General features: G+C 44.7%; 3 protein-coding genes across 3 annotated transcripts; 2 read left to right on the top strand and 1 right to left on the bottom strand. All coding sequences in view use genetic code 11, as the record gives it.

Moving 5' to 3' along the window:
• Positions 1 to 1,161: 1,161 nt before the first annotated feature.
• Positions 1,162 to 11,387, top strand: EGR_07387 (Semaphorin-5A; the record flags this gene model as incomplete). The annotated part of the gene is made up of 11 exons (XM_024496636.1): positions 1,162 to 1,783; positions 3,404 to 3,512; positions 3,592 to 3,688; positions 3,787 to 3,927; positions 5,326 to 5,593; positions 5,664 to 5,988; positions 8,068 to 8,218; positions 8,373 to 8,885; positions 8,965 to 9,373; positions 9,459 to 9,629; positions 10,912 to 11,387. 11 exons carry the CDS (start codon positions 1,162 to 1,164, stop codon positions 11,385 to 11,387), a joined length of 3,282 nt encoding a protein of 1,093 aa, XP_024348923.1.
• Positions 11,388 to 14,788: 3,401 nt separating this feature from the next.
• Positions 14,789 to 22,813, bottom strand: EGR_07386 (hypothetical protein; the record flags this gene model as incomplete). The annotated part of the gene is made up of 6 exons (XM_024496635.1): positions 14,789 to 15,060; positions 16,549 to 16,929; positions 19,961 to 20,071; positions 21,072 to 21,279; positions 21,333 to 21,787; positions 22,615 to 22,813. 6 exons carry the CDS (start codon positions 22,811 to 22,813, stop codon positions 14,789 to 14,791), a joined length of 1,626 nt encoding a protein of 541 aa, XP_024348922.1.
• Positions 22,814 to 24,772: 1,959 nt separating this feature from the next.
• Positions 24,773 to 26,368, top strand: EGR_07385 (hypothetical protein; the record flags this gene model as incomplete). The annotated part of the gene is made up of 3 exons (XM_024496634.1): positions 24,773 to 24,888; positions 25,488 to 25,589; positions 26,317 to 26,368. 3 exons carry the CDS (start codon positions 24,773 to 24,775, stop codon positions 26,366 to 26,368), a joined length of 270 nt encoding a protein of 89 aa, XP_024348921.1.
• Between the last annotated feature and the right edge of the window lie 678 nt (positions 26,369 to 27,046).

Here is a 27,046-nt window from a genome sequence, read left to right as displayed (position 1 = left end):
TTTGTTATCATTTAATGTAACTGTACCATGCTACGTAGGACAGAAGTGGATTTAAGGAAAGTATAAGAGCAAACAATTCATTTACATTTGTTCTTTCCTATTTTTATCCTCGAATTCCCATCCATTACAGACTAGCACGACCTGCCATAGTAGTCGTTGTGATTGCTTCTATACATCAACTCTTTAAACCAACTTTCCTTTTTTATAAGAAACTCTAGAAAGTACTACGTACCGCAGAGGACTTCGGGAGCTCTTATTCCCTCCAGTCCTAGTTGTCAGTGCTGCCGCACTAGTGAATTCCACCCTGACCAAAATACTGGCATTACTAAATAAGCTCATGTCTTTACTGAATTAAAGACGACAAAAAATAGCGTCATTTCTTGATGTCTTATGAAATTAGGAATAAACAGAAAGACCTGTGACTTTTTGACATCTATAACCACTTTCCAATGAATCGCATATTTCTAAAGTTCGACGATTATTCTCACTAAGTGATTGGCTTTAAGTAAACAAATGGCGAGATAAAATTAGGTTCTAGCTCTTGTTTTTATGCTATTTTGAACTATATTTATGCTCTAAAATTCCGTGAAAACTTGTGTAAAATGTTTGACCCACACTGTTAAAAAACCCACCTATTTAGGAAAGTTTTTGTTGTTTTTAATTTTTGTAAGGAGGTACCATAGAGGTTTTTTGTTTAGAGACCTTGCTTTAAGCAAAAAGTGCATTTAAAAATATTTTTGCGGACTAAGGGCTCATTGTTCAATTATTAAAATTGTGAGTTTTTTGAGAAGTTGGCGTCTTCTACTGCAAAAAAGCGCTGCACCTATTCGCAGTGTTATCAGAACAACAGAAGCTCTTGTCTATGAAACTTTCCTTTTTTATTCCTGCGAATTCAAAGGATTTCAATAAGTTAAAAGTGACTGCACCATATGTTTGCAAACCATTTCGTCGAAGAACCGGTTATTGTACTAGGACGGTGAAAAGTCTCATTAAATCCATGCGACTTTTTAAGGCAGAGAATGTTTTGTGTACTTAATGCAAATTTGGCTTTAATATGCAACAAATAGGTGACTCGGTGTTTTGGGCATTGTTAATGAATCATTACACAAAGTGTTATTTGAAAGACTTACTGAGTTTATTTTACCCTACGCCCAATAAGCAATGGACTACGACTTCGAAACAAAAGCTTCAACGTACAGTCACCGATTTCCCCGCCAACTTAACAACAGCACAAGGAAGCCTCCGATTCCCCATCGAACTACGTCGACTAGGAGCACTTCCCTATCTACTACCCAATTGTCCTCTGCTGGGAGTAATCTAGATCTTCTTATTGACCATCGCTTCTCCAAATCCTCCCAACGTCGTCGAAGGTACATTCGACCGACATACTCCTTTTGGATCCTAGTCGCCTGTTGGACGCCCCTTCTCCTCCTCCTAATGTCATCTCTGGCGCCTGGAGTGCTGGCCGCTAGTGAGGATGAAACCATTTCCCTCTCCCGAGCGTTGGATAGCCCATCTGACGAGTCGGCAGAACTGCGGACCCTTCCCAAACCACCACCAGCAGCAGCTGGAAATCTTGAATCTTCTAACGACTTGGCAGACGTTGAACTCTCCGACGACTTGGAATTGCCCGCTAACGTCGAAGACAGTTTGCAAAACGAGGACGCCTCCATCTTCCATGAGCAGGAAATGCATGTCTCGTTGGAAGAGATGAACTTTCAAACAGAAACTATGGTTGTAGACGAGTACTCACAAATTTCTAAGCGAGAAGTGCATATCAAAGGTGAGCTATTTGGTCCTTTTATTTATAAAATGTAGGGGATATATTGCAGACTAAAAAGTACTCAGAATTACTTTAGATTTGCTTGTTTATCACTCTACGAAGGACTACAGCTCTCGTTCCATTAAAACCTTATTCCGTGATTTTAGTCTTAATAGGTGACAACCTGAAAAATTATAAATTTTATAGGCTTTCTTTCCCCATGGAGTTTACGTGGTGAGTGAACTTAGTGATTCAAAACAAGTCCCTAAACTTATAGGTCCAAACTTAGCCACACTTCGTTGTTAAGGCATGTGCAGAGGTGAAGTCATAGGCTTAAGCAAAAAACAAATTGCAGAACCAAAAAAGATAACAGGGACCTTTTTGAAAAAAGAAACTTCTCTGACCCGAGCACAATGGGATAGGGGGCATCCAGGTGCCACTTCGGCAATTATGCAAGTTTGCCTTTGCGCACACGCAAGCATGAAAGGAAATTTGTCAAATACCATTTCAATGGGGAAATGTCAACTAAATTAGATCGAAATCAACATTAATTAAAAGCAAATTAATGAATGTGAATGGAGTCGTCTTGACGGCTTCCTTTATCATCTGTAAGTGTTTTTAAAGTTGCTTTACGCCTAAATTTAAAAAAATTCCACCTTTATTTGGATCCCTGATTAGTATTTTTTAATTACATTTCAGAATGAGTACGTAAATTAAGACCATGTTTGATACCTAAATTGGCTCAACCTAACAACATTATGTATTAGCCGAAAGTTGTGTTAGAAGAAAAAAGATACGATTTATGATCCCATAATCTATATCTCATTAATTTGCAGATTTAAAAGTTCAAAGTCACTAAAGTTATATTCTTACATCTGTTTCGGTAGGTTTTGTAAGGCGAAAACTATCTTTTAGATATCTACTTATAACGTCAATGTTTTTCAAAAATCGGATTTATAAATTTTGAGGTTTTCCTAGTTTTGCTTTTGTTAAAATATCAGGGGTGCCACTTATCATACAATTCCCAAAATTTTGCATCGACGCCTACTTGTCACTCAATCTTCCCCTTTTTTAATACTTTGAGGGTGCATAAATTGACAAGTGAATTAGTCCTGTGGCAAAAAATTGGTGGTTCTTTGTATTTAAAAAAATTTTCTCTAGGTGTCCCAACTTCTGCTAATTATCTCCCGTACTTTTTTTCTTTTCTTCAATTTGTGATTTGTCACAATGGTGGAAATAACTAACGAGCGACAGGTTTCGCCTTTAAAATATCTTTATCTGTAATGCATGCTACAAAAAGATGTTTTGTGGTAGTAAATAATTACTTTCCAAATCACCCAACTTTTGCATGTATTTACATACACAATAATATGTGCATATATTTGCGACGAAATTGGCAGCGCTCAGATTTCTCATGAAACGGCTCAAATATATCCTAATATATTCATTAATTTCGAGCACACCATTTTTTGGCTCAAAGCCGGTACCTATTTTTTATCGCCATTCACTTGTAAATTGTCAGTCTATCATGTAGTATTTAAAAATCAACGAAATTGTGAATGAGAAATCCTCATTTCTTATCGTAGTTTGCAAATATTTCGAGGAAATCTGCACTTTTATAAGTGTTTTCTTTGTCCGTAGACCTTGTAGCATCCGACATAGCCCGGACTTACAGCGACCGGATGCACGTGGAATTCCGCTCCCTGCTCTACGCATCAAGCGAGAATTCACTTTATGCTGTAGCAAAGGAGTAAGTGGGCCTAGAAATGCCATCCCCTTTCACATCCTGGATTTTTGGGCGACCACTTTCCTTCTCATTCCTCCCCTAGGGCCACGCTTGTCAAATTGGATGGTAAGACATTGACCCCGATCGACGCCTACTCTGTACCACCTTTGCCGCAGGCTTCTGTCTACTGTCAAGAATCGGTGAGTCTGCTGCAAGTCCACCTTCTCCCCTCCAACCTAACATTACATTACCATACCAATCATTTGCAGGGCCTGCCTATGGACTTTTTGGTTTTTAGCTAGGATGCAAGCAGCGTAGGGAGATAAATGTACTGGCAAAGACACCGGAAAAGCCCTTTGTCTTCTACTGCTCTCTTCACTACGAGGCGTATCCACACGGAGTCAGTCGACAGGTCCTAACCAGTTGTGTGGTTCCCAATGTAAGTGAGCCAGCTACCCTTGCGACGTCATGGAGTAGCATCACTGGCAGTGCCACAGTAGTGGTAATGCCAGCGGCCCGGATTTTAGAGTACTGATGGAAGGCATTATACATGCACACACACACACACGTACAAGCACACAAACACACGGAGAAAAGGTACATCGCGCCTGTTAATGATAGCATTTGGCGTTGCCAACATTGTTGAGAAGCATTTTAGGCGTTGCTGCATCTTAACGTCGGTCACTTTCTCTCTACTTCTGTGAACTTGTGGCTCTGTCGGAGATGGCATCCACCCTACCTGTTTAAGGTTGGATTGACAGCTGACGTATGTAAGAGGTGACCTGTTTATCAAAGATTGAAAGGGTCATCCGATCATTTACAGAGTTCAATCATAGGATATTACATCTGTGCAGGCTTCGATAGGGTTCTCTGGTCATTTTAAGCTGAACGAAATGCCCCAGCTCCCTTTCGGCTGTAGTAGTCAAAATAAAACCAAGCTCGGAGTTCCTTTGCTTCTATCCCGCTTTTATTACCCGCTTAGCTATTTATGGGGTCACGTGATTGTCGAATGATAAATGCAGCGAAACAAAATATAATTGGAGGATACGCAGAAAATGAGGATGGAAGAAAGGCAGTGCCTCTTTCCCTCTCCCATTCGAGAGAGGAAGCCTTCCCACAGGCACATTTTATGAAAGGTCACTTTCCTTCGCTAAGTTCGCCGCTTCTGAAGTGTTCCAAGTGGTACTGCATTGAGCAGGCCGATCTACATCTTAATTGCTTCGTCTGCAGAAGATGAGCACTTCCAAGTGAAGAAGTGTGGCTGCGAGCCGCCGTACCCACAGATTAACAAAAGTACCAAGCATGCATAGTTCTCTGGAGATGAAGTAATGTGTGCCTTAGAAACACGCGGATTACTGCTGCTGAGTGTTGGCGACTTCCGGTTGTGGAGATCGACTCGTGCCTCTCTGACATTTGGAAGCATTCGAAGGTCCACCAACATTCCTGCGGAGTGCTATTCCCCAAAGCTCAGCGACGAGCTGATAGACTGGTGACATGATTGACACTAGGAGACCTCATTTAATGTCACGGGTACGCATTCAAGGAAACCCACCTTTCTGAATAATTACTGTGTCTTCTCCCTACTCATTCAACTTTTTTATTCCACGGAGGTTTTATTCACATGAAATTTCTATTTTTTTTTCACAAACTAGTAAACATCATGCAAGTTTTTTTTTGCCTTTCTTAAAGGTCTCTGTCAAATACACTTGACAGAGACCTACTTGTCACACGAGGCGTCGCATACCTGCCTAATTGCACCGGCATCTCACGCGCTGCCAACTGGTGGTAGTAAAAATGGCAACAACAAAAATGACGCCTCCGTTATTGCACCTTTCAGCCCACAAATTTAGCAGAAAATCTGCTCATCTGGGACAATGGGTACTACACATCGATGGATCCGCAGCGCCCACCGGTTATCCTCGTGCCAAAAGATAATACTCCTGAACAGTCGGCGGTCGAGACACCTCATCAACCCTTCTTTTATGTGGCTGGTGTTACAGTAAATTTTCTTCACATTGGAAGACTTCAGATGCCTGACTGGGCTTCCGGTAGCATCCACTGGGACGGTGCGCTGTTTAGTCCGAAACGCAACGTCTTCATCAATGGTATGCTCAAATGAAACATCACCCCAACTCCTAATAACATTTGATAACCTCGATGCTAACCGCTTCACAGAGCCTGCCACAATTGTAATGAGCTTCGAGACAAACACGGCGGCATACTTCTTGTTGCGCGAGAAATCGTCCAGTTCTTCGAGACATCCTCCTCCTCGAGAGACGATTTCACGACTAGTTCGTGTGTGTCGAGGTGACAGAGGTGGTCTGCGAGGCATCGCAGAACACTACTTCGGTACTATGGCAAAAGCAGATCTTCTATGTCAATCAGAGCTCGCCATCTTCTCTAGGAACGGGGAGAGGAGTCGCTTTACTTTTGATTCTGCTCAATCAGCTTACTGGGATGCCAATGCAAAACGACTCTACGCTGTGTTCTCGGCTGGCGAGTGAGTATTCCTCCTTACTTCCTAGTCCATTGCCCTTAGTAAACAATACACGCATAAAGTTTTGGCATGACACCCTAAAAGCCACATGTATCAACTCATGAAGACGTTGTTTGACGTCATTAAACATTGCACAAAGCAGTTGAGTAACTACGCAACCTAAACTTTTATGATTCACTAGGTGGGACGACCTTTTACCTGTAAAAGGGCATTTAAATAAACCTCGAATTGCATTTATGTGAATTTGTAATTAGCCGTTTTGGTAAGACAGCTTCGGCCCTCAGTCCTCCTCCTCCTATCTGGATGGTCGAGTTTGCTTCCTGTTTTCCAAGCCGAGGTAGTTGCAGGACTTTTCACGTAAGGTCAGAGAGGGTGAAAGTCTCCTCTCAGGAAATGGAATCTTTTTAGTGCGCCTGTAATAATATGCCAGACGTCCATGACATAAAAGTTAAAATCACAAGGATTAAAGAAGGCAAAAATACATCCTTGGAAGGCATGTAACCAAAAATTGTTGAATATGACTGTTTACGCCCCCTCTACTCCTGACTCATGGCGACATTTGGTTGAGAAGCTGACTAGGTCTAGGCTTCTCTTTCCACCATATGGTCTGTTAATGTAAGGAAGAAGATAAGGTAAAAAGGAGGAATAGAGTTATAAAAGCAATTTCTCGTCATTTTGTTTTGGTTTTGACAAGCCTTTGACAATCTGTCTAATTGAATCACTAGGATTGAGAGTGTAATTCTTTTTGAAGAAGTGGCGGTAATCCCCCTTCCTACAAATAATAGGTTTGAATGGAAAGGAATGTGGGGGGTTGAGGGATGAACCACCGCGTCGCTACAAGTCATGGATGGTCGGTTCCATCCTCGTGTGGCCTAGGTCCTATCAGCCTCCCGTCCATACATTCAATAGGCAGGTGTCTTTATTGGCCGACGTGTTCGAGCGCGCACAGAGATGCGGTGTGCGTGTTCAAGCCTGATGGCCGGGTAGTGGAGACCGTCCAAAATCAAATCTGAGTCATTCGGCCATCTTTGTCACACGTAGTCATAGTAACTGATTGACCTTAAACTTTGATAGATTATTAGGTCGCATAAAAAAGTAGCCAATCAGGAGTGAGCAAGTGAAAGCGCAGTTTTTACGAGGCTCTAAAAGGAGTCAAGATGAGGGAAACTAATAGAAAATGAACAAGAATGCATTCTTTCCTAAAATTGGAGACATTCTCAGTATAAATTAGCATCCCTGCCGAGTTAGACCAAATCGTGTGACAAGTAGGTTGCATTTTCTGAATCCGCCATGAATCCGCGGTTGAAGCGGTCTATTTGAAGGTACAACTGTCGGTGCCGAGGTTTCTTTCAAAGTGAATGCCATTTAGAATTTCACATCAAATCCAAGAACAATTGATTTGATATAACTGTCAGTGATATCAAAGTGAGTCGGTATGAAAAAAGAAAGAGAGGAAAGGAAAGAAAACTCTGTCTGATGTGCGTAACAAAACTGCGGATGTTAAAAAGGTCATGAAAATTCTCACGACACTGAAAACAACCACCATGCCGCTAGTAGGGTTGCAGCCCTAGCTTTTCTTATCGCTTTTTTAGCTTTGAGAAAAAAGCATCCACATTGTGGGACTGGTGAGAGGCTAGAGGTGCTCATTTAATCTTGTGTCTAATGCGCATCTATCACCACAACTTTAGTGGTGATGCCTGTCACATACATCAAAGTTCCATGTCCAACTATTCAGTTTTGGTAGATTCAAATCACTTGGTACCGCTCCTTTACTTGTTATGGTTTTACGAGCTCTTCCATAGCGAGCGTCACCAATTCAGTCGTTCGCAGGAGACGTCTCTTGGCGCTTACTCGTTGAACCTAGTGATTACCTCATTCATCTAGGCGTTAGCTTTCTCCACAGAAGAAGGGCATGCTTCATACTGTCTTGAGCAGAACCTCAAAGGCATAGGCTATTCGAGTCTAGAGGGACCTATAAGTTCCGTGCCGTGGGGGGACGGGGTCAAATCCCAGGAATCCGGATCATCAAGTTGCAACCCTGCTATTATTGACCATCTAACCTAACTCCTATTTGCTTTTCAGAGCTGGCCCTCATGGAAGTGCTGCCTGTGTTTACGACCTCAAGAGCATTGAGAAGACCTTCAGAGGGCCCATCACGAATTCCAACTACCGTCAAAGGCAGGCGTCCAGCTCAGCCGAGGCCAGTGTTCGGCCCAATCCCTTCCCAACCATTGTAAGCAATTGATTATCCGCAATCAGTTACCGTGAGTTTTTAAAAAAGGTTGTCCTCGTGTTGTATTAGCTCCAAAATACCTCCATGGATATCAGCTGCCACGTGTTCAATCCTTTGTCAATTAGATAAGTGATTATTTTGTATTTCATTCTAGTGTGAAAGATTCGCAGCTGGCAACTTGACTGCAGATGAGTTATCGCTGGGTCAAATTGGTGCGAACTTCTTGTACCGCTATGAGCCTGTGAGTCCCCTCTTCGGCCATGCAATTGCGATGTCTCCCACCGTGACATGGAGCGCCGTAATTGGTTATAAGCTTCCACCAATCGCCAACGCCCATTACACAACCTCAATCCTCTGGCTTACTTCAGCCAGTCATCTCACTCAACTGGCTTTCTATGAGAGTCATAACAAGGAGGATGATTCTCCCAACCCTGTTCTGTTGAGCACTTGTGAGCTGAGGCGCCTACGAGTGAGTCAGACTAATGACTTCCTGGAACGGCTTCGAGACGCACCCAAACTGGTCACGGAAACACAGAAGCCTTCCCTCCAACAAAGGAAATCTTCCAGGTGGGGTCTACCCTTTAATGAGGACGATTCATGGCAAAGTAGTCCTGATAATCCTCCAGAATCGTCCAAAATTGAGCACATTATGAGCATTATAAGGGAGGTAGGTTTCAAGGCCTTCAAACCCCTGACATTTCGGATACGTTGGGGACATTTTTAGCACTATTTCTTTTGCACTTTAGGATGATTCAATCTTTCTGGGGACAACACACACAATCTTTCGTTTCCCCACGGATACTTGTTTCTCGCATTCAACAGAGGAAGCATGTATGACTTCAGGGGATCCACACTGCGGTTGGAACAACCAGATCTTCCGTTGTGTCAGTCTTCTGAGTCTACGTGGGCCCAGAACATCGGGACTTAATTTCAATATGAATGCCAAGATGCGTCCCCGATGTCCGTCGTCTGATCTTCTGCGTGTCAAGAACAAGGACTCCAGCTGGTCCCCCTGGCGACCGTGTTTGATGACTAGTGATCTCCATCCAAAGACGGAGAAGACTTCCTCAGTAGTGCAGCGCTCCTGTCTTTGTCGAATCTGTCTAAGTGAAAAACTGTGCAACTTTGGAGAACAGCAGGTCTCCCAATGCAAGGGTAATTTAAGAGGAGGCAATTTTGTTTGACGAAAAGTCTATTCCTTTTTTTCTACAGCAGCGCTGACTCAACTTTGTAATTCCAGTTCCAGGTGTGTGGTCACCTTGGTCAAGTTGGTCACGTTGTCTGGATAAGCTGCGATTCCGAACGCGTACCTGCTTTAACCCTCTTCTGGGTACTGAGGTGCCCACCTCCGACTGTCTTGGAGCTGAAAGGGAGGAGCAATTTTGCCTTATGCGTCCTCTCATTCCTGAAGGTAGGATTCCACTAATCAAATGTTTATTTCTTGCAATCTTCCAAACTTTGGCCGGGTATTAATCGGCGATTATCAGGGCTAGAGCAATAGGCCAGCTATAGCAGAGGTCCAGGTCACTGTAGTGGAAACCGAACGAAAAGGCTAGGTGAACCAAAGTCTCCTATCATTATTTAGTATCTGCTTTCCCACTGAATGCCCACATATTGTTGACCATCAGAAGGTGATTTCATGTAGTGCCAAAAAAACCTTTTGCTTCTTTCTGGATTCGACTCGATTAATCGGGGCCTACTTCACTAATGACCTTCACGGTAAACGTTTAACTATTTCTCGTCTTCGGTTACTTTGCCATTTGGTTTCCTTCTATTCCCTCTTCTAGTTATCAACTAACTAATCATAGCGATGAGAGTCCTCGAATCAAATACATTCCTCGTGAAGGTCTCCCTTCTAATGAAGCATTTAAGTTACTCCTACAGATCTTACAATAAATAGAAGTACATAAGTGGCTTTATTATGGATGCAAATTGGAGGTAAAATACCAACAGCACGGATTACAGAAATTGATCCCTATGGCAAGGAGGGAGAAGCTAATTTGCAATTTTTTAGTCTTTTGCTTCCCTCATAAGTTACATAAAACTAACCGTCGGGTGTGAGATGTATAAAGCTGGGCAAACTAACCCCGTCTGCTCGTAGAAAAAAGTGTCAGCATGAAGGATCTGCATACAACTGGAAAAGAGGGCAATTATTCTCCCCCACCCACTTAGGCCTTTCCCTACCCCACCTTCCGCCCCCTCCCAGCCGTGCCCCTAAGGTAATCCCCCTGGCGTTTTTGCTGCCCTTGACACAATGGAAATGGAGTGTGTTCACACATATCTGCCTTCTTGCCTGCCTGCTGCCAGCCTTCCTACCTGCACAAACTGCATTACACAATCGATGAACGCAGGCACACTTTCACACGCTGGAGGCTTTGGCAACCGCGTGTGTGTTGCAAGATGCCTCTCACAGCATCCACTGACGTTGTTTTCATCGCTCGCATAAAACTGAAACACTAAATATCGCTAGGTTTTCCTCGTCGTCTCAAACCCGAAAGTGCAGTAACGTCTCGCCAATCCTCCCCACTTAATCGACCAATCAAATTCATTCAAGAGGGGCTGCAGATTTAAACACCTGCGTTATTCGTACCTCGCCAATTTGATGACTAGATTAAATGGCCAGTGAGATGAAGCCATGTGATGTAAATCATCTAATCAGAATTTGGATAATTCGAGAGTCATTTAATTTGCAGAGGTAGCCTTCGAAGGAACGCGTGCCGAACATGTAGCCCTGAAGAAGTCCACCAATCACGGAATCACAATTGATAGAAATCATCTTGTGGGAATGTTAGTCGGTCTATCTGTGGGAGTTCTCTTCACCCTTCTCTTCATCTTTCTCTTCGTCCGACTCTGTCGCTCCCGACGGCGTTTGACGTCGAGGTCGAGCCATTCACATCGGTTGCAACTCCAAGGAGGGCGACGAAGTATCAGCAATATTCAATTAGTGAGCCAATTAAGAGACTCATTACTCAGCGACCATCCCACGTATGCGAATCCGAGTCCTATTGAGCGATCAATTCACTCCACTTTCTCACCCCGGTACAATTTCATCCTCCACCATTCACCACCTATGAGCTTTGAAAGGGCTTCCGAATCCAACTTCTCCTCTACTGAAGAGACCTCCACAACTACTGGGATCTACGATCGGCTATCGGAAACCAACAAATGAGGTCAAATCAGCTCAGTGGAACCACTAATCGCCAAAGGAACGCAATCAAATCACGCACACTTCTCCCCCCACTTTTCCTATTTTCCCGTAGATATCCACACGCACACATGCCCACCAACTCAACCCTTGGCGATTAGATCTCCGTATCAACTTTTGGCTTCGATTCCTCCAACCCTCTAACCCTATATAAGTCTTCAATTCAGATTTTCTTAATTGAGCCACATTGGTTTTGTACATGAAGGGACAGAGCGTGCACGTAAACAAATGTCCTCCGTTTAATCCCCTACACAAATTCATTGCTCAGCGAGAAAATATCCGCACACTGATCTAATCAACGTCTCTTTATACCCATCTCTCCTATCTGTCTGCCTATCCGTCAATCTGTTTCTTGTTCTGAGCCCGTGTACGCATTTGCAGGTACAAGTGTGATTGTACATAGAGTTAGTAAATTATTACACTATGGTTTTGCAAGACGTCCCTTCTCTGATGGTTGACTGCTTTGGGGCTGTGACGCGGGTGTCGGAGCTTCTTTAGCAGTTTCAAGTTAAGCATTTCAAGCATTAAAAAGCTGAAAGTGCGTGAACTTAGTTTAAAGTCAAAAGATAACGAAGAATATGGGATGTGCTCTTTCATTATTTATGCTCTATTAACAGGCAGAGAATGTGACCTAAAAACACTTAATCAGAGTGATTGACTGCTTGTTCTGTGCGTGTGTATATAAGTAGAGCAGAACCATCAATAGCGGAATATTAAAATAATGACGGATGGAGCAGTTTATGTGCAATGAAAAGTTAAGCTGCTGCAATTGGAGCTTAAGGAAATGCACCAAGCTGCTATTTAACTTCACACGCCAAAAAATCTAAACATCAATGAAGCCACCAATTGGGTCAGAGAGTAGATCAGCAAAATTTGACCCAGTGCAAATAACAGTTGGATTTAATGCCTTACTAGGCACCAAAACTCTAGCAACAGTTGTTTTATCAAATGGTATCCAAAAGGGATGAAAGCTCTAATGTAGGCAGATGTGTAAATTTCAAACAAATGGGTCAGTATTCGTTAACAAAAGCTTAAGTAAAAGAGCCTGTGCTAAAAAGTTGTTACTAGTGGTGGAGTGGGTTTGGGCTAAAACTTGGCAACGTTATCTTTTTTACGCAAAGTGCGTTTATATCCCAAAATTAAAAAAATTGTTCTCGTCTATTTTTAGTAAAACTACTTATTGGAAAAAGTAGGTACAACTGGTGTTTATATAAATCAAAATTTGTTGTCCGCTGCTTGTGGGTAGTTATAAAATGATGTTCAGCTTAACGTTAATAATTCAGGTCAAGATTCCTATTAGTGAAATTCAAATTTTTTTGTAATTGGCTTCCTCCAATGTCTACTTCCTTACTTAAAGTTGAAGCCGAACTTTGCCTACTTACACTGCCTTTTTTCAACTCCCACAGCCTTTAGAGCGAATTTACTACACTCTTAACTGGTCTGACATTGAACTGGTGTAGCAATGCCTGAAAAAAGTGCTTATACATTCAATTTTGTGCCATCACGTGGGTTCCCATCAATCACAGGCAAGGATGCTCAAAGTTGTTTAATGCAATGGTATAACGCACTTTCTCATGTTTTGGGTGTACTAACTGAATTTTTGGTTAATAGTAAAAGCCACTGTGATCCAGTCTTACTGTGGTAAATGCTTTTATGTCATTCAGAGTAAATGGAAATAAAAATGGGCACTCAGTTGATGTTGGAGTAGTGATTTGACTTCGTTAGATCCTTGATTTTTATTGTAGGAGATTTTCATCTGATTAATTTTATTAATGAATTGATGTTAGTTAAGAGTAGGTACTTGCTATTGATATCCTCACAGCATTTCACCCACACGTTTTGGCAGCTTGTTTTAGGGGATACCGTCTTAATCAAACACAACTTTGTGCTTATTTCTCTGTATTTATTTACTTAAGTTGGATTTTTTTACCCAAACGGGTTCAAATATGGATTTGGTAGTAAGATTTGCCCATGAAATATTTTGTGTAAACAGATTTCTTGACGATTGATCAATTCATGAACAACATTTGTTTCTGTAATCTTTTAATCAGACCTCAAGCAAGCTACAAATTACCAGATGTTTTTTTCAAAAGTTGCTTTGACGAGTAGCTTGCACTTAAATTTATTTGCTGCTTAAGGTCAATGAAAGGTCTCCTTCATTGTCAGTGTTTCTCCTTCGATGAAACCTTTAAGAAACATGAAATCAAGGAATTTGCCACAGTAAGCTCATCTTTTTTCCATATCAATAAACTTAGGCATTTTTTAACGACCCAGTTGTTCGTCAAACACTTGAAACCGAAGAGGGACTTCCACGTAATTCATTTGCAACTGCTAATCCAGCTTTTCCTTAGTAGATGACTGTGATGTTGTGGTTTCAAACGTTCCTTGTACTCTTTTATCGATGGATATCTTCAACAGATGCATTGGAACTGTCACTCATAAGACAGGTCGCATAAAATTTTGCTTTGAAGAATACTGTGAATCATTGGTGGTCAATGACTGCTTGAAACGGGTATCTGGTCAAATTTATTTATCCCTTCTCTGTCTCCTTAGGCATTATGTATTCAGAACTCGGAGTTCTACGATCTATTCAATGAGACTGAACGTGAAGAATTCCTCTTTAGACTTTTTAGGCATATTGTCATTGGGGGTGAACTCTCACAGCCAAATGAAGATTTTGGAGTGTACACAAATTTTGTCAAAAATCTCTATAGAGAACTGATTAGGTTTGATGATACCTTACATTACTTAAACGATGACTTTCAGCGTTCAAAAGATCCAAGGGTCGGAGGAATTGAAAATAGTCTCCTTAGTGTACGATGTTAGAGCTCTGGTAGGTCGACTTCTCTGACATCTAACTTTACTGTAGAGCAACAATGAGACCGTTTATCCGGCTGCAAAGACACATATCAACACATTCGCATATCTCATTGTTAATCCTATCAAACGCCATGTCATCGCACTTTCACATGTCTATGGCATTGGGCAGTTTTGACATTGATCACAACCAAATAAATCGTTGCCCTGTTGCTACTTACTCATTTCAGTAGCAAGATTATACCATGCGGAGTTGGACCCAACTGCAACGACGCGCAGGAGCCAAGCAACAAGAACACTTTGCCTTTTTATGTGTTAGCTACCGCTGCCTAGGAGAGAAAAGGAGAAAGATTGTATAATTAATCGTATATAAAGTAAAGACGATAAAAAATTGTAGCAGTGAAAAATTTGAGTACACCAAAATGCCAATTATTAAAAAGGAAAGAAGATGGAAGAATTATTCAAACGCTAATTGGCGTAGAATTGGGGAAGAACGTCGGCAAGGGAGAATGTTGGGAGAGAGGTCATAAAAATTGAAACCACTGTGGTCAAGGAGTACAAGAAGCGTTTAGCACCTCCTGGCGAGCGCGTTTGATGGCACTGATAGTGTCAAGACAGGCCTGAATGGCCCGACAGTTGGCAACCACACTGTCCGCTTCCAAGTCTGCGCTCAATCGAGCAGCCAGCTGTTGGAGGGTTGTAAACATCTGGGTCAGCAAGTCATTCTGCACCCGGGCGCACCAATCAGACGCTGGCTCCTGATCGGTTCCGCCGCCTCCTCCACCCGAGATCGACTGCGGCGAGGCGGTGGCGGCCGAATCTACAACAATGTTATTTCCCACTCTCTAAACGAGGTATTTAACATTAGAGTGTCTCAAATAATGGGTGTCACCGACTGAAGAAATGAAAACTGCAAGTGGTGCATGGCAGTGGCTACCCAATAAAAAGATTGAGGAATTGGAGACGATTTCTTGAATGGGTGGATTACCACCCAAATGCGAGGATAAACGAGTTTGTATAAATGGGTGAATAAGGAGCAAGTACCAAATGGCTTCAAGGTACATCGACGCACCCGAAATGATTGCATAGGCCTAGAATGGATGATCCAAAGGGCTGAAGAGTGGATCTGTGTACGAGTGGATGGATATGGAATGGAAAGAGGAATCGGGGGTTATTGATGCAGACACGCAGATTACGAATGAATGGATGCATCTTGATCAGATGAATGGAATGCGTTAGAGTTAATGTACAAGTAGATTCGGAATGGATGAGTAGACAAAAGGCGTGTGGATGGATAGATGGGTTTCGGGTCGGTGGATGGTCCCAAAAAGGCTGAGTCAAGGGAAATGAGTAGATCCGGGGGGAATGGGGATAAATAACGGGACCAATAAATGTGTGGATAAGAAATGAATAGGTGGAGAAGATGGATAGATTTGGGCGTGAAAGGATGGAGGCAACTAAAATGATTTGGAGACAAGATGGAACTGGAATAGTCAGATGGATGGGCTTATTCACAACAGGTGGGTGTACATGGATAGATGAGTTAAGGGGTGAATGGGCACTGGATGAAGGGATGGCGGGATTAAGGATGACTGTATGGCCAGATGAGATGTTTGTTGGATAAAGCACCGCAGACACAGACACACGCACACACACACACACACACACACACACACCACCCCCAATCCTTGCTCTCTCGCGCTCGCGACATCTCCCACGGGCCAAAACGAGGTCACACCGGGGTGACTGCAATGAATGCGCGTCACCGTCAGACAAAAAGCAAGCGGGCCGGCCGGCGGGCGGGCGGGCGAGCACGAGCGGGCGGGGAGGCAGAAAGGTAGGAAGCGAGGCAGAGTGGTGAATTGTTTACCTTCTACAGAATGCAGCGCAGGCACGAGGTGACTGGCCAAATTACTCACAAAGAAGGCGAAAGAAAAAAGGGAGCAGAGATAAAAAACGAGGCCAACGCAACGACGGCCCAACCGACAGTGAGTCATGGACGTATGCCTCTTCTAGGCACGTCTTGTTTCCGTAGACGGTAGACAAATGCACCACTGTGGTGCTGGTTTTTTGCAGTCGCCATTCTACCTCCTCATCCTAACAACACGAGCTCTCCCATCTTCCACTTGGCAGTTTCCTCGTTTATTGCCCTCACTAACACGACGATAGCCTGACGCCTTCCGGGATTACCGGACTCATTTAAGTGGGTGACATGTTTAAGTAAAGATTTCATTAATAGCACATCATGAAGGAGCGTACTTGTAAAGGAAGAACGATCGTTTTCATGCGGGCAACACAGAAATCTCACCATTCATCCCATGAGCATTCGGCATCGCAGAAACGGTGGGGAGAGAATATGAAGAAGAGGAGGGAGAGGAGATAAGAGGATGGCAAGCACTGGCGCACCGCTTGCGTTTCAATGGCGGTGTGGTGAATGCAGTGTTCACATCGGCCATGGCAACAACGGTAGCGGCGGTGGAAGCACCTGTGGAGACATCACTAGGAGGAGCGACAACGGCAGAGGAGCCAGTGAAGTGACGGCGACGGCGGTGCTGCTTCATCTCCTCCTCCGCCTTCGACTCGAGCATCTTTTCCTTCTTCCAGTGCAACAGCATTCCTACACCACCGCTGTTGACTGCAGAAGTCGACGTCAACACTGTTGGAGGGACCCCTCTGCTTCCAGCTTCGGCTGCAAAAAAAAATGCAGACTGATGTGTAATTTAACGGTAGCGCATGCCCGCGCGTATCTGCACGGACGCACACGATCTCCCCTGTCCAACGCTTTATTGATGAGTCATTAGCCGTAGACAAAGAAAGGCATCGTTGTGTCGGGCGAAGGGGAGCAAAGGGAGTAGAAACACCAGTGACCTCTGTTTACCTGCTTCATGTGGCACTGGTATACCACGTGTGCTAACCGAGTGGATTTTCTCCGGATTCCTGGGGATTGGATTCAGAAATATTCCACATCCTTCCAGACTAACATAACATTACCAGATCATCGGTCATTACTCGGACGCTTCAATGTAGACCTCGCTGATTGGATACTTTGGTATAAGTTCGAGAGATGGAAGGGATCGTCTGTGAATGGCTGAAGAAGTAGAGATTTGCAAGATGCGACTCTTGAAAAGCACCCGTTAATAGTTTCGACCGGAGGCACCATCTCTCCATGTCATGCTTGTGGACTCCAAGCTCCTAAGCAAGCTGAATCTTTCCACATGCTGGTTTGATTTACTACACCTTCAAGAAGGCCTCAGGGAGAACCCAATCCGCGTGAAAAAGAATTTTGACTTCGATGACTTGTCATCAAATCTGCATGATACGGAGGAAAGTACTCGCCGTGAATGACTGACCCGTTACAGAATGGTCGAAAACAGCAACCTCCTTCTGGCAAATGGCCAATTTCGAGATTCACATACTAAACGTCGATGCAGCCTCGATGACAGCAGTCGACTTTGGAGGGAAGCTTCCCAGTATTTGCCCACACACAACAATTGGACTATCGTCCAGTATTTAGTACTATCTGCCAAACGGATTCCCGCAGGGGTCGTGATAGCCAGAGATGGCAACTAGATCGGCACCACGTAGTAGCACTAGCAGAGAGCCTTCTCGGCAAGATTGGATTTCACTCTAACATCTTTGATTCAGTGAAGCGACCGAAGCAGAGGAGTGACAACGAGGAGCGTAGGGGAAGTCTCTCGAAAGAGGAAAGACTGTACAGAGATTTGATGTTTACTTCAATGCACCCTTACCTACGCCAACTATGTCGCCTCCATAGTTTGTATTTCCACCTGCCTAGAGCCCTCCAGCGCCTGCGTACGTTGACAACGACTGATATGAAGTACGCCAACTGTAAAGCATCTTTCGCCCTCGGACGAACCACGACAAATGACTCCACGCAAGGCGATTAACAAGTAGGATAGCACTGCCTAGCCTTCATTTCTTGTTCGCGGCTGATTTTAAAACGCTCAACTACATTGTGATGAGTCAATGTAGAGGAAAGACCGCGAGTAGTGTCGAGGTCAACGCTCAAAATGAGAGAAGGCAAATAATATACGGCAATAGCCCCTGTCTCTCGCTCCTCAGTGTACACGCTGCTCATGCTACCTGACTCCGCACTCCTGTGCTGGCATGCCATATTGCATTTTTAGGGGTGAACAGACTGCAACGCCACTCCAGCGGTGATTCCTTTGCTTCAAAAGTGGGACTAATTGCCACAAACACTGGGAAAGCAAATAAAGGCAGAAAAAGGTGGTGCTGAGGGGTTGATTAAGAATTCCTCCCGAAATATGCGGACGGCGTGGCGCACACCGACACCACTAAGTCATGTCGACAAGACACCGCCGCTATCGCATGACCGGCTGCGATGTACCCGTGACCTCAATTCAGACATCTAGACAGACTTATTGGAGGGGGGGAGGAACGGGGGTTACCACCACCTCGATAGACGTCTCTCCCTCCCTTCCTTCTTAATGGAAACAGCTGCCCTTTAAATTGATGGCCCTGTCAGAAGCTCATTTTCCAAACGCATGATTTGGATACATGTGTGCACGACTGTCAAGCCGTCTCCTGCCTCCCATTTGGGCGCCCAGCACCTTGTAAGAATCTGGGATTAAGCAGTACATCACAAATGAATATCTTCAATGGAATCCGCAAGTGGAAGACATGACAGATAGGTCTTTTGAAACCAACTGTTGGTAAATCGAGAAGTCTTTTTGCTGTATTGAGAAATCAATTCAACCGTGATAGCCAATGCAGAAAAGGTGGGAGCACGAGGATAAAGCTCACAGCAAAAGGGAAGGCAAGTGACGGAGCATTTCCAGTCACCACATTGGTGTCAGCAACAACTGGACACAGTCGGAATGAACAACAGGCTTGACAGTAAATTTATATGACGCAAAGGAGGACGTCTGCTACGCGTTGCTGAATCTGCAGAGACACAACGAATGAATTATCCAGACCACCTTTACTTGGGCAATCAACTCATATCGCGTTCTGCAATAAGGCAACAATCGAAGCGGTACCAGACTCCAATGATCTGAGGGGAACACAAGGCGACGGCTGAACTTCACCGAAGGTGGAGGGTGGCACGGATGAATGATCGCTCCGTGAAGCCAGGGAGACTCAACAATGCAGCACACTATGGAGCCCCCGGAAACCCCAAAATGAATCACTGGCATCGAGATTAAATATCGAAGCGTCGTTCCCAGTACATGGATATTTTCTAAGCATCGACCACGTTGTGATGGCCAATGCAGACTAATTGCAAGGAGGGCCAAGGACGACGATCAAGAAAGTGGGGACAGTGCAACAGTGACAGATTTTTTAAGTGTACATTCAACTTCGCTGGTTCTCAAACCTCAAGCAGTTTCGGTCACCATCTAGGTGACCCTTTTGTAGTCCAAGGTAAATTTGTAACAGCCCACACATCTTATTGCATCTTCAAGGGGGAGTCAGCACTACCCTTCCAGACTCGCGCCTGATAACGCCGAAAGAGACTAACTTGGCCTCCACAATTTCGGGGGGTTTGGCCCTTGCCCGGATGGGTTTTTTTCGTAATTGGCCGCATTTCGGGACACCTAGAGTGACGGGCGGGTGGAGGGTGACAGGACGGTGATGGCGATGACGACGGAGAGAGAGACAACGACACCAAATGCGGACAAGAGGAAACAAAGATAGTACTTGAGTGTGGGCGAGACTTCGCGTAACCTCCTTTCACTTACTTAAATTGCTGTAAGAAGCAGGAGGAATGGTCGCCTGATGATTCTGCGATAGTTCAGGCTGAATGAGAGACTTGTGAAGGCTGTTCCTTGAAGAGAAGGGCATCTCAGACACTGAGAAACGGCGTGTGCAGTTGGATCTGCGTCCAAAAAAATCACAAAGTCAGAAGTATGCAGAATACACTCCCTGATCAAATAATCCCAGCACCGATGACACGATTCAGGATGGACTAATCTGCCCTCAAAGCCCCAATCAGCACCAATAGGGGCACGAGGACTGATCGACTTGCCACAAACATTTGGTCTCGTTTAGAGTGCAGGAATATCCCGCCTCGGTGTTAATAGTTCCGTTGTCAAAGCTGCAAAAGGAAATCGACAACCACAAAATATGCATCCGATCTAGCGTTGCGTTCCCCCAAGAGCCAAAGAAGTGCGGCAAGCCTTATGCTGAAATCGTCCCAACTCATTCATTTCGGCGCCTCGAGTCTAACTCAACCGCGTACACTACGAGTTGGACAGCCAACGTATTCGTGGTGTCAGTACTATGTAAAAAAAATCGGGGCATCATTTATATGCGGCGCGGGTAGCGAACGTGTTAACCAGCATTTATGAAGTGGCATGACCCCAAAAGTGCGAACTACGTGTCCAGTCATCAAACATTTGCGATGGAAATGGCGATAAGAAGTAGACTTCGGACATTGTAGACGCAATACTAACGTTCGTCTGACTAGTGTGCGCGCCCTTTTTAGTTCATGGTTGATCAAATCTACTGATGCAGATGGATAGAGGCCGCGATGGGGTAGGCAGCAAAACCTACAGATAGGGGGAAGTTGGAAGGAATGGGACGTCAGGGCTACTTCCAACCAGTAGGGGAGCGGAGAGACCACGCGGACCCAGAAGAACGAACTGACCCGACACTGTGGTTGCAGCGGCAGTGCCACTCTCAGAAGGTATCAAAGGTGAGAGTAGGTGATTCGCAGGAGTCGCTTGAGACAGAGAGGGTGACGAGCCTGATGCTTCAAACGGCGGATCGGGAGCTAATTGAAAAAAAGAAAGGTAACAAGGCGATTAGGACTCCCAGAACTTGAAACTTTGCACGGAGTAGATTGCTTACTTGAATTTTGAGAGTCGCGCTTCGACTGATGAGCAGCCGCGTCGGCAAGTGTACTGAGGCCCCGACTGTCGATTTCGTTGAAATGGGGGTACTTTTGAGACCCCTCCTGACTAAGACTCCCAGGAGAAACGAGTTGTGGAAGTTGCTGTTGTTGATTTGCCGCTTGAAAACAGTTCTCTTGAGTAGTTCCGCAGTCATTCCCAGTTTCCTAAAGAAAGTTTGAAAAGTTCATAGAACGATTCGACAAACGTTTGCACTTACCGGCTCGGTCGACAGCTTCTGTTCCACCTGGCGTCGTTCAACAACATTCGAGAGGATCGCAGCTACGGCGCGGGGGTAAGAACAATCGTTTTTTCCCGTCCCTTCATTCACCGACTTAACGGTCTGATGTTGCAGCTGCTGCTGCCGCTGCTGTTGTTGATGGCTCCTGCGTCGAACTCGGCCGGTGGGATTCGACCGCGCGCTCATATCGAGGCGAGATATGGGTTCAGTCGTCGTCGTCGTCGTAGTGGCAGTGGCGGTAGCGGAGGAAGAGAAAAACTCACCTGGAGTTGGTGGTTTGTGAGTATGGAGGATGCGGACGTGTTCCACTCGTCCACCTACTGTAACCGCAGTGGCTTTGCACTCCCGACGCGAGCATCGCCAGAACACCCGGTCAGACATGCCATCGCGCGACTTGGTGAACTTGTAGCCGTCAATCACTAGACTGCGCTCGCCTTAATGGATAAATATCCACTGTTCTCTTAGCATATGTATTTTTACGGGGACAGATATTCGGTTCCATATCGCCACTTGATTCTGGGATTATCAGGCTATGCTCGTCTACAGAAGGCGTGTCGACTCCTCTCTCAGCTTACAAATCTTTGGAAGAATGGAAATCCAGTTCCACATCTGTACTCCGTTGGGGAATTACTTCGTCTACAGGAAACTCTCTTCAGCCCTAAATATCTTCTATGCTGTGGGAATGAGGAATTTGCCTCAGGTCTGCACTTCACTAGGGACTCATTAGGCTACATTTGCCCGCGGGAATGTGTACCAGCTGCTCTCGATTTTAAGGTGAGAAATTGTTTTAACTCAAAGCTTATCAAATGACCTTCCAAAGATTTGGTCTTTTATCACTAGAATCTATCAGTAATATGGTGTGACATAAGTGTGTTGACAAAAGTAAAACAACTATTGGCAACAATGCCCGATAGCTATGCCAAGTTATAGTTTTCTTTTTAGGTAAAGCCTTTGTCATTACGTAAGCGATAAATATACTTCAAAAGAGCAAAAAAAACAGTTCGCCTAGCCACTCATTCGCCAACACCTAGGTGCTGTAAAAATGACGAAGATAAGCAACACCACACTTAACTCCACTTTTCTGGGAGCCTTTAAAGAAATATTAACAAGCTTTTTTTGCTCTTCCCATTAAACGAGATGAGAGAGAATAGGCATGAATCCAAAGAAGCTTAGCCTCGTCTAAATATAAAGAGCTCGGTTCGAAATCAGAGAAGATTATGGAAGAAAAAAACAGGAGGAAAACAGAGGAACGCCAACACACCCTTCCTGGTCACATCGAAACCGACGCGAACTTTCATCAAATTCCACTTATCCAACTTTGTTGCCGAGGTTTGCAGCTGTCCACCCAGTAAATTGGCATTTTCGACTTTCTCCTGCACAAATCCAACGGTTTTTGAGGCTGTCTGGGTGGCAGGCTCCGTGGGATTTGCATTGGCTGGCAAAGCGTCCGTAAAAATCATCGTACAGACCACCTGCCAGGCGAAAGAAAAGGCTTGGGGATGGAAGAACGTCGACACACGAGTCTACCTAACAGGAATGCGCTTTGTCTACGCTGGATGGAGCTCGCCTCGCACGGGCGCAATGACGCATACCTCAGTCACACGCCTGACCAATCAGCACTCAAGGTCAACACCACAGAGCCAGTCGGCGTGGCGAATCAGGGGGAGCCAATGACGAGGCTCGGGACACGCGCACGTGATTCGACCAGAGTTTGTGCTTGTGTTACAGCGTGCCGCCTCTGCTCGGTGGCAGTGGGTCGTAGGTGGGGCTCTCGGCCGAGGCACTTTCACTGCTAATTTGTAGCCCCTTGCAATGGGGCGAGGTCGGGCGTTCGTAATGGAACTGAAAATAGGGTCATTGTATTGAAAAATAACCTGGGAACTTTCAGTTTTAACATTTCCAACTGATTTCGAGGCGCTAGAGGGTACAATATGATCAGGTCCTTGCTGATGTCCTACACTCCCGTTGTTTCGATGCTTGTCGATATACCTCTAGTTAGCCACCAGGTCTGGCTACACAGGCTTAGTACTTTCGCTGACACTGTCACATATATGTGACGCCCCGGTTTTGCTTGTCTGAGGCGGCGCCACATCAACCCGTGCGACAACCAGATCTGTTGGGTTTTACAAAACAAATAAGAACGTAGCCTGCAGTTGGCCTGGGGATATGAGGAGGAACCATCTGCTGGTCGATCTTGGACAGTGAAAATGGTTGATAAAAGTCTTCAAGAAAAACTACAGCACTGTCTTCCCTCTGTTTTTAACCCGTCATTGAGAGGATTGGGTGGAGGATGGCATCGTCTGTTGTGCAGCAATGCGGAGGCAAGGGCGGGGCTTACAAATGGTTAAGGTTTATGGAGTGGATCAGTGGTCGTCGACTCTTCGACAAATTGGTGACCTCCGTACATCCAGGAAGCTGCTTTAATATGACCGCTAGGTACCAAAAAGGTCTGTTCAAAAACATAAATTAAAGAGTAAGATTTAAGAGGCTACCTTGCAACTTCTTTCCAATTTATGGAGGTTTTTTCCTCTATGGATTCGCTGAAATCGGGGACACTATTTACATTTTTTTCGCAGCATGATCAACCGAAGGGCTTAACTCGAAGGTGGCCAAGATGAGCACCTCTCAACTCACCCAGAAATCGATATATCGACTGATCCCGATCTGATTGCACTTCCACCACAGCCATTGGTCAGATGCAGCAACGTGGCTTATTCACAGGCATGCTACCTTCCGACCTGAGGGAAATACATCCCCCTTTGTCTTGGAATATCCATTCCCCCCAGTGGGACCTAGTTCCAGACGCCAGTAAATCTTTCCTTCAAGGGAGGTCGTCCCAATCCCTTTCGATTGACATTTTTCGCTGAGGGGACTTAGTGCTTAGGGTTACTCCTAAAGCTAAATCCAAAGTGTAGACGGAATGAACAGAACCTAGTGGCTATGATAAGAAGGTCTACTTGCAGTTTTCTACATCATCAATCCAAGCGGCTCTATTGTAGACATTTTTAACGCCTTCCATTGAAGTGTCATTTTACCACTGGTGTTGATGCACCCCCTGAGAGATTGGCTTACTTTACAAAAGTCAACGCCATTTCAAAAAAGGAATTCATAGTAAATGTCCTCTTTGTAAGACATTTCTTTTGCATTATAACCAACTGCTCTACCTAGACGTAGGTATTACTTGAAAGGGCTGAAGGTGTCGAGCATGTTTCACCTGATCACCAGATAAGCATTCTAAGTACCTTTGAAGACACTTTCTCCCTAAGAAGCTGGTGGTGGAGGAGAAGAGAGGTGAAAAGTAGCAATTACTGATCGCGTCTAAAAACACACCCAAGTCCTGACGTTGTGGGTAGAAGATGTGCCCAGCGTGGGGATAGGGTTCTCCTTCGAAGAAGCAGTTTGTGAATGAGTTGAAAGATATGATAGCTGGCGCACTAATCCGTCGGTTTGACAGTGTTTTAAATATCCATTCTGGTGCAGTCTTTAAGCTGCCTAAAAAGGCAATGAAAGCTGCTTATGGATTTTGGATTCCCAGGTGATCCTCGATTTACCCCAAACTTAGGCTCGCCAAATACTGCGTTCGTTGAGTTTTTGAGGTAAGTGACAGCTTGTCAACCAAAAAACTTTTGCTATTTTGTCAAAGGCGCTAAAAAGCTGGTTTGTCGCGACACCCAGCCTAGCTGCTTTGCTCCAGCAACTTCCACGGATATACGATTTTCACAGGGGCTGCATGCGTCAACATACATACTACTGAAAGAAATCAAATTTTATGAGTAACTTTTAAAGAAGTTGAAGCATTCCATTTGCCATGCTTCCATACTCTACACCTCTCACATTGGCGCAAGGTTGCCAAGTGGGATGAGAGGTCATGAAAATAGCAGTCTCAAAGCCCGAACTGGGGAACATGCATCCCCCAGTACCTCGGAAAGTGGCTCAGAAATGCCGGTGGCACAGTCCTGCCAACGATGTGGGAGCAGCACCGCCTCTACCAACCTCTTCACCCCGCTGCCGATACAGCACCTTACCTTTTTGTCGTGGGGCCCATGACAACTTTAGGGCTTGCCAAGTTGATAGATCACCTTTCAGGATTTGATTCTTAAACCATATTTGTCGTCTTTTTTTTTTACTTTAAAGAGAGCGCCACTCTATCAGGACACTGACTGATGCAAAAGAAGCCTTCCAGAATATGTCCTCTTTCTACAGATATAATCCAAGCCGTCGAGAAGGATGCCAAAAGTAAATTTATCATTCCTGTTTGACAGTACAGTGTGGAGACATTATAGTGAAGGAGTTATTTACAATGGGGCGGAGAAGGCAAATTAGGAATGCTACGTGCTGTGCGATTCAAATAAAGTCGCACAATTACTGGCACCTCGCCAAATGCTAGAAATGGCGTCATGAGTAAAAAAACCACACTTCTACCTCACTCTCTCTTGAACAAAAAAAAACTAAACAACATTGTGTGGTCTCCCGAATTCGCTTTTTTCGATGACTCCAGTCCCTGCTACCATCTTGGCATCTTGCGTAAGGGAAATTACTCTGACGAAAGGTGGACGAAAAATGAGGAAAAACGACTTATTTTTTTCTAGAACAGCAAGACCGTACTTTTCAAAACCTGGATCTCCCCATTTCGCCGGAGGGGCGCTGGGGGCCGGCGCGTAGTGAGTCCATCTAGTTAGCCCCCTCTAGCCTCCATCATGGGGCGTAGTCAACGTCACAGATGAACCGCACGTATCCAAAATTGGAGGGCGGGTTTTGCATGAACTCGTCATCGTCTGGTCCCAAATGTCGGACACATTGACTCACGGAGGCGGCGCTGATTGACGGGCCGGATCGATGATAGGCGATGAGCGTGGCCTCACCGACGCCCTAATTCAGGCAATGCAACAACGTCTTGGAGACGGGAAAAGGTTGCGCAATATAGAATTGTAGTGTGAAAGTGACTTTTGTTCTTTAAAAATAGGAAGAAAAAAGCTAACAATGTGGAGAATCATTTAAGATTTTCGGGAAATTAACCGCACAATTCAAACACAAGAGGCGGTGAACGAGCTGAATGACTCATGTCGCCGAAAATTGTCACCTTTGTGAATCCCGTCAGTAAATACACTCTACTTACATTTCGGTACAAAGTCAAAAGAAGCCGATGCGCACGGAAGAAGGTGTGTCGACGAGAAGGCGGCTTTTGTTTAAAGCATTTTGCTAGGATCTATTAGAAGCAAACCGCATGCTAATCTCGTAAGAGGCACCGAGGCGGACCCTGCGCCTTAAGTCAAGGGGAGGGGGGATTTAAGATTTGGAAAGTTAGACACCTAGAGAGAAAAACAGCGAGTGAAGCAGAAAGTCTCACAGGTTTTATCGTACAGTGGACTCAAGAAAGCGAAAAGTGGACGAGTAAAGTAAATCAACGATAATTCTGGAATCCAATCCGATAATGTGACTCCTAAAACAAAACATCCTGTAGAAAATTTAAGTAAGGTGGATTACCTTCCAAATACAAATATCAAATTTGCTTATTTGAGGCTGTATCATTGCGCCATTTAGAGATGAAAAAATCTGCTTTTAAACTAGTTCCAGTAATTATTTGTGTTAAGATGTAGTGGTCTGCTCTTTTAATGAACTGTGCCTCGAATGGTGCGGGCGCTTTAGCGTCCGCTGGATGGTCGTTGGGTCACGATAGTAGCTACTCACTCCGT

This window comes from Echinococcus granulosus (assembly GCF_000524195.1).
Source record: "Echinococcus granulosus chromosome Unknown EG_S00076, whole genome shotgun sequence".
Taxonomy (NCBI): domain Eukaryota; kingdom Metazoa; phylum Platyhelminthes; class Cestoda; order Cyclophyllidea; family Taeniidae; genus Echinococcus; species Echinococcus granulosus.
The sequence above is the reverse complement of the archived record's forward strand: the minus strand, read 5'-3'. Positions and strand labels throughout refer to the sequence as shown.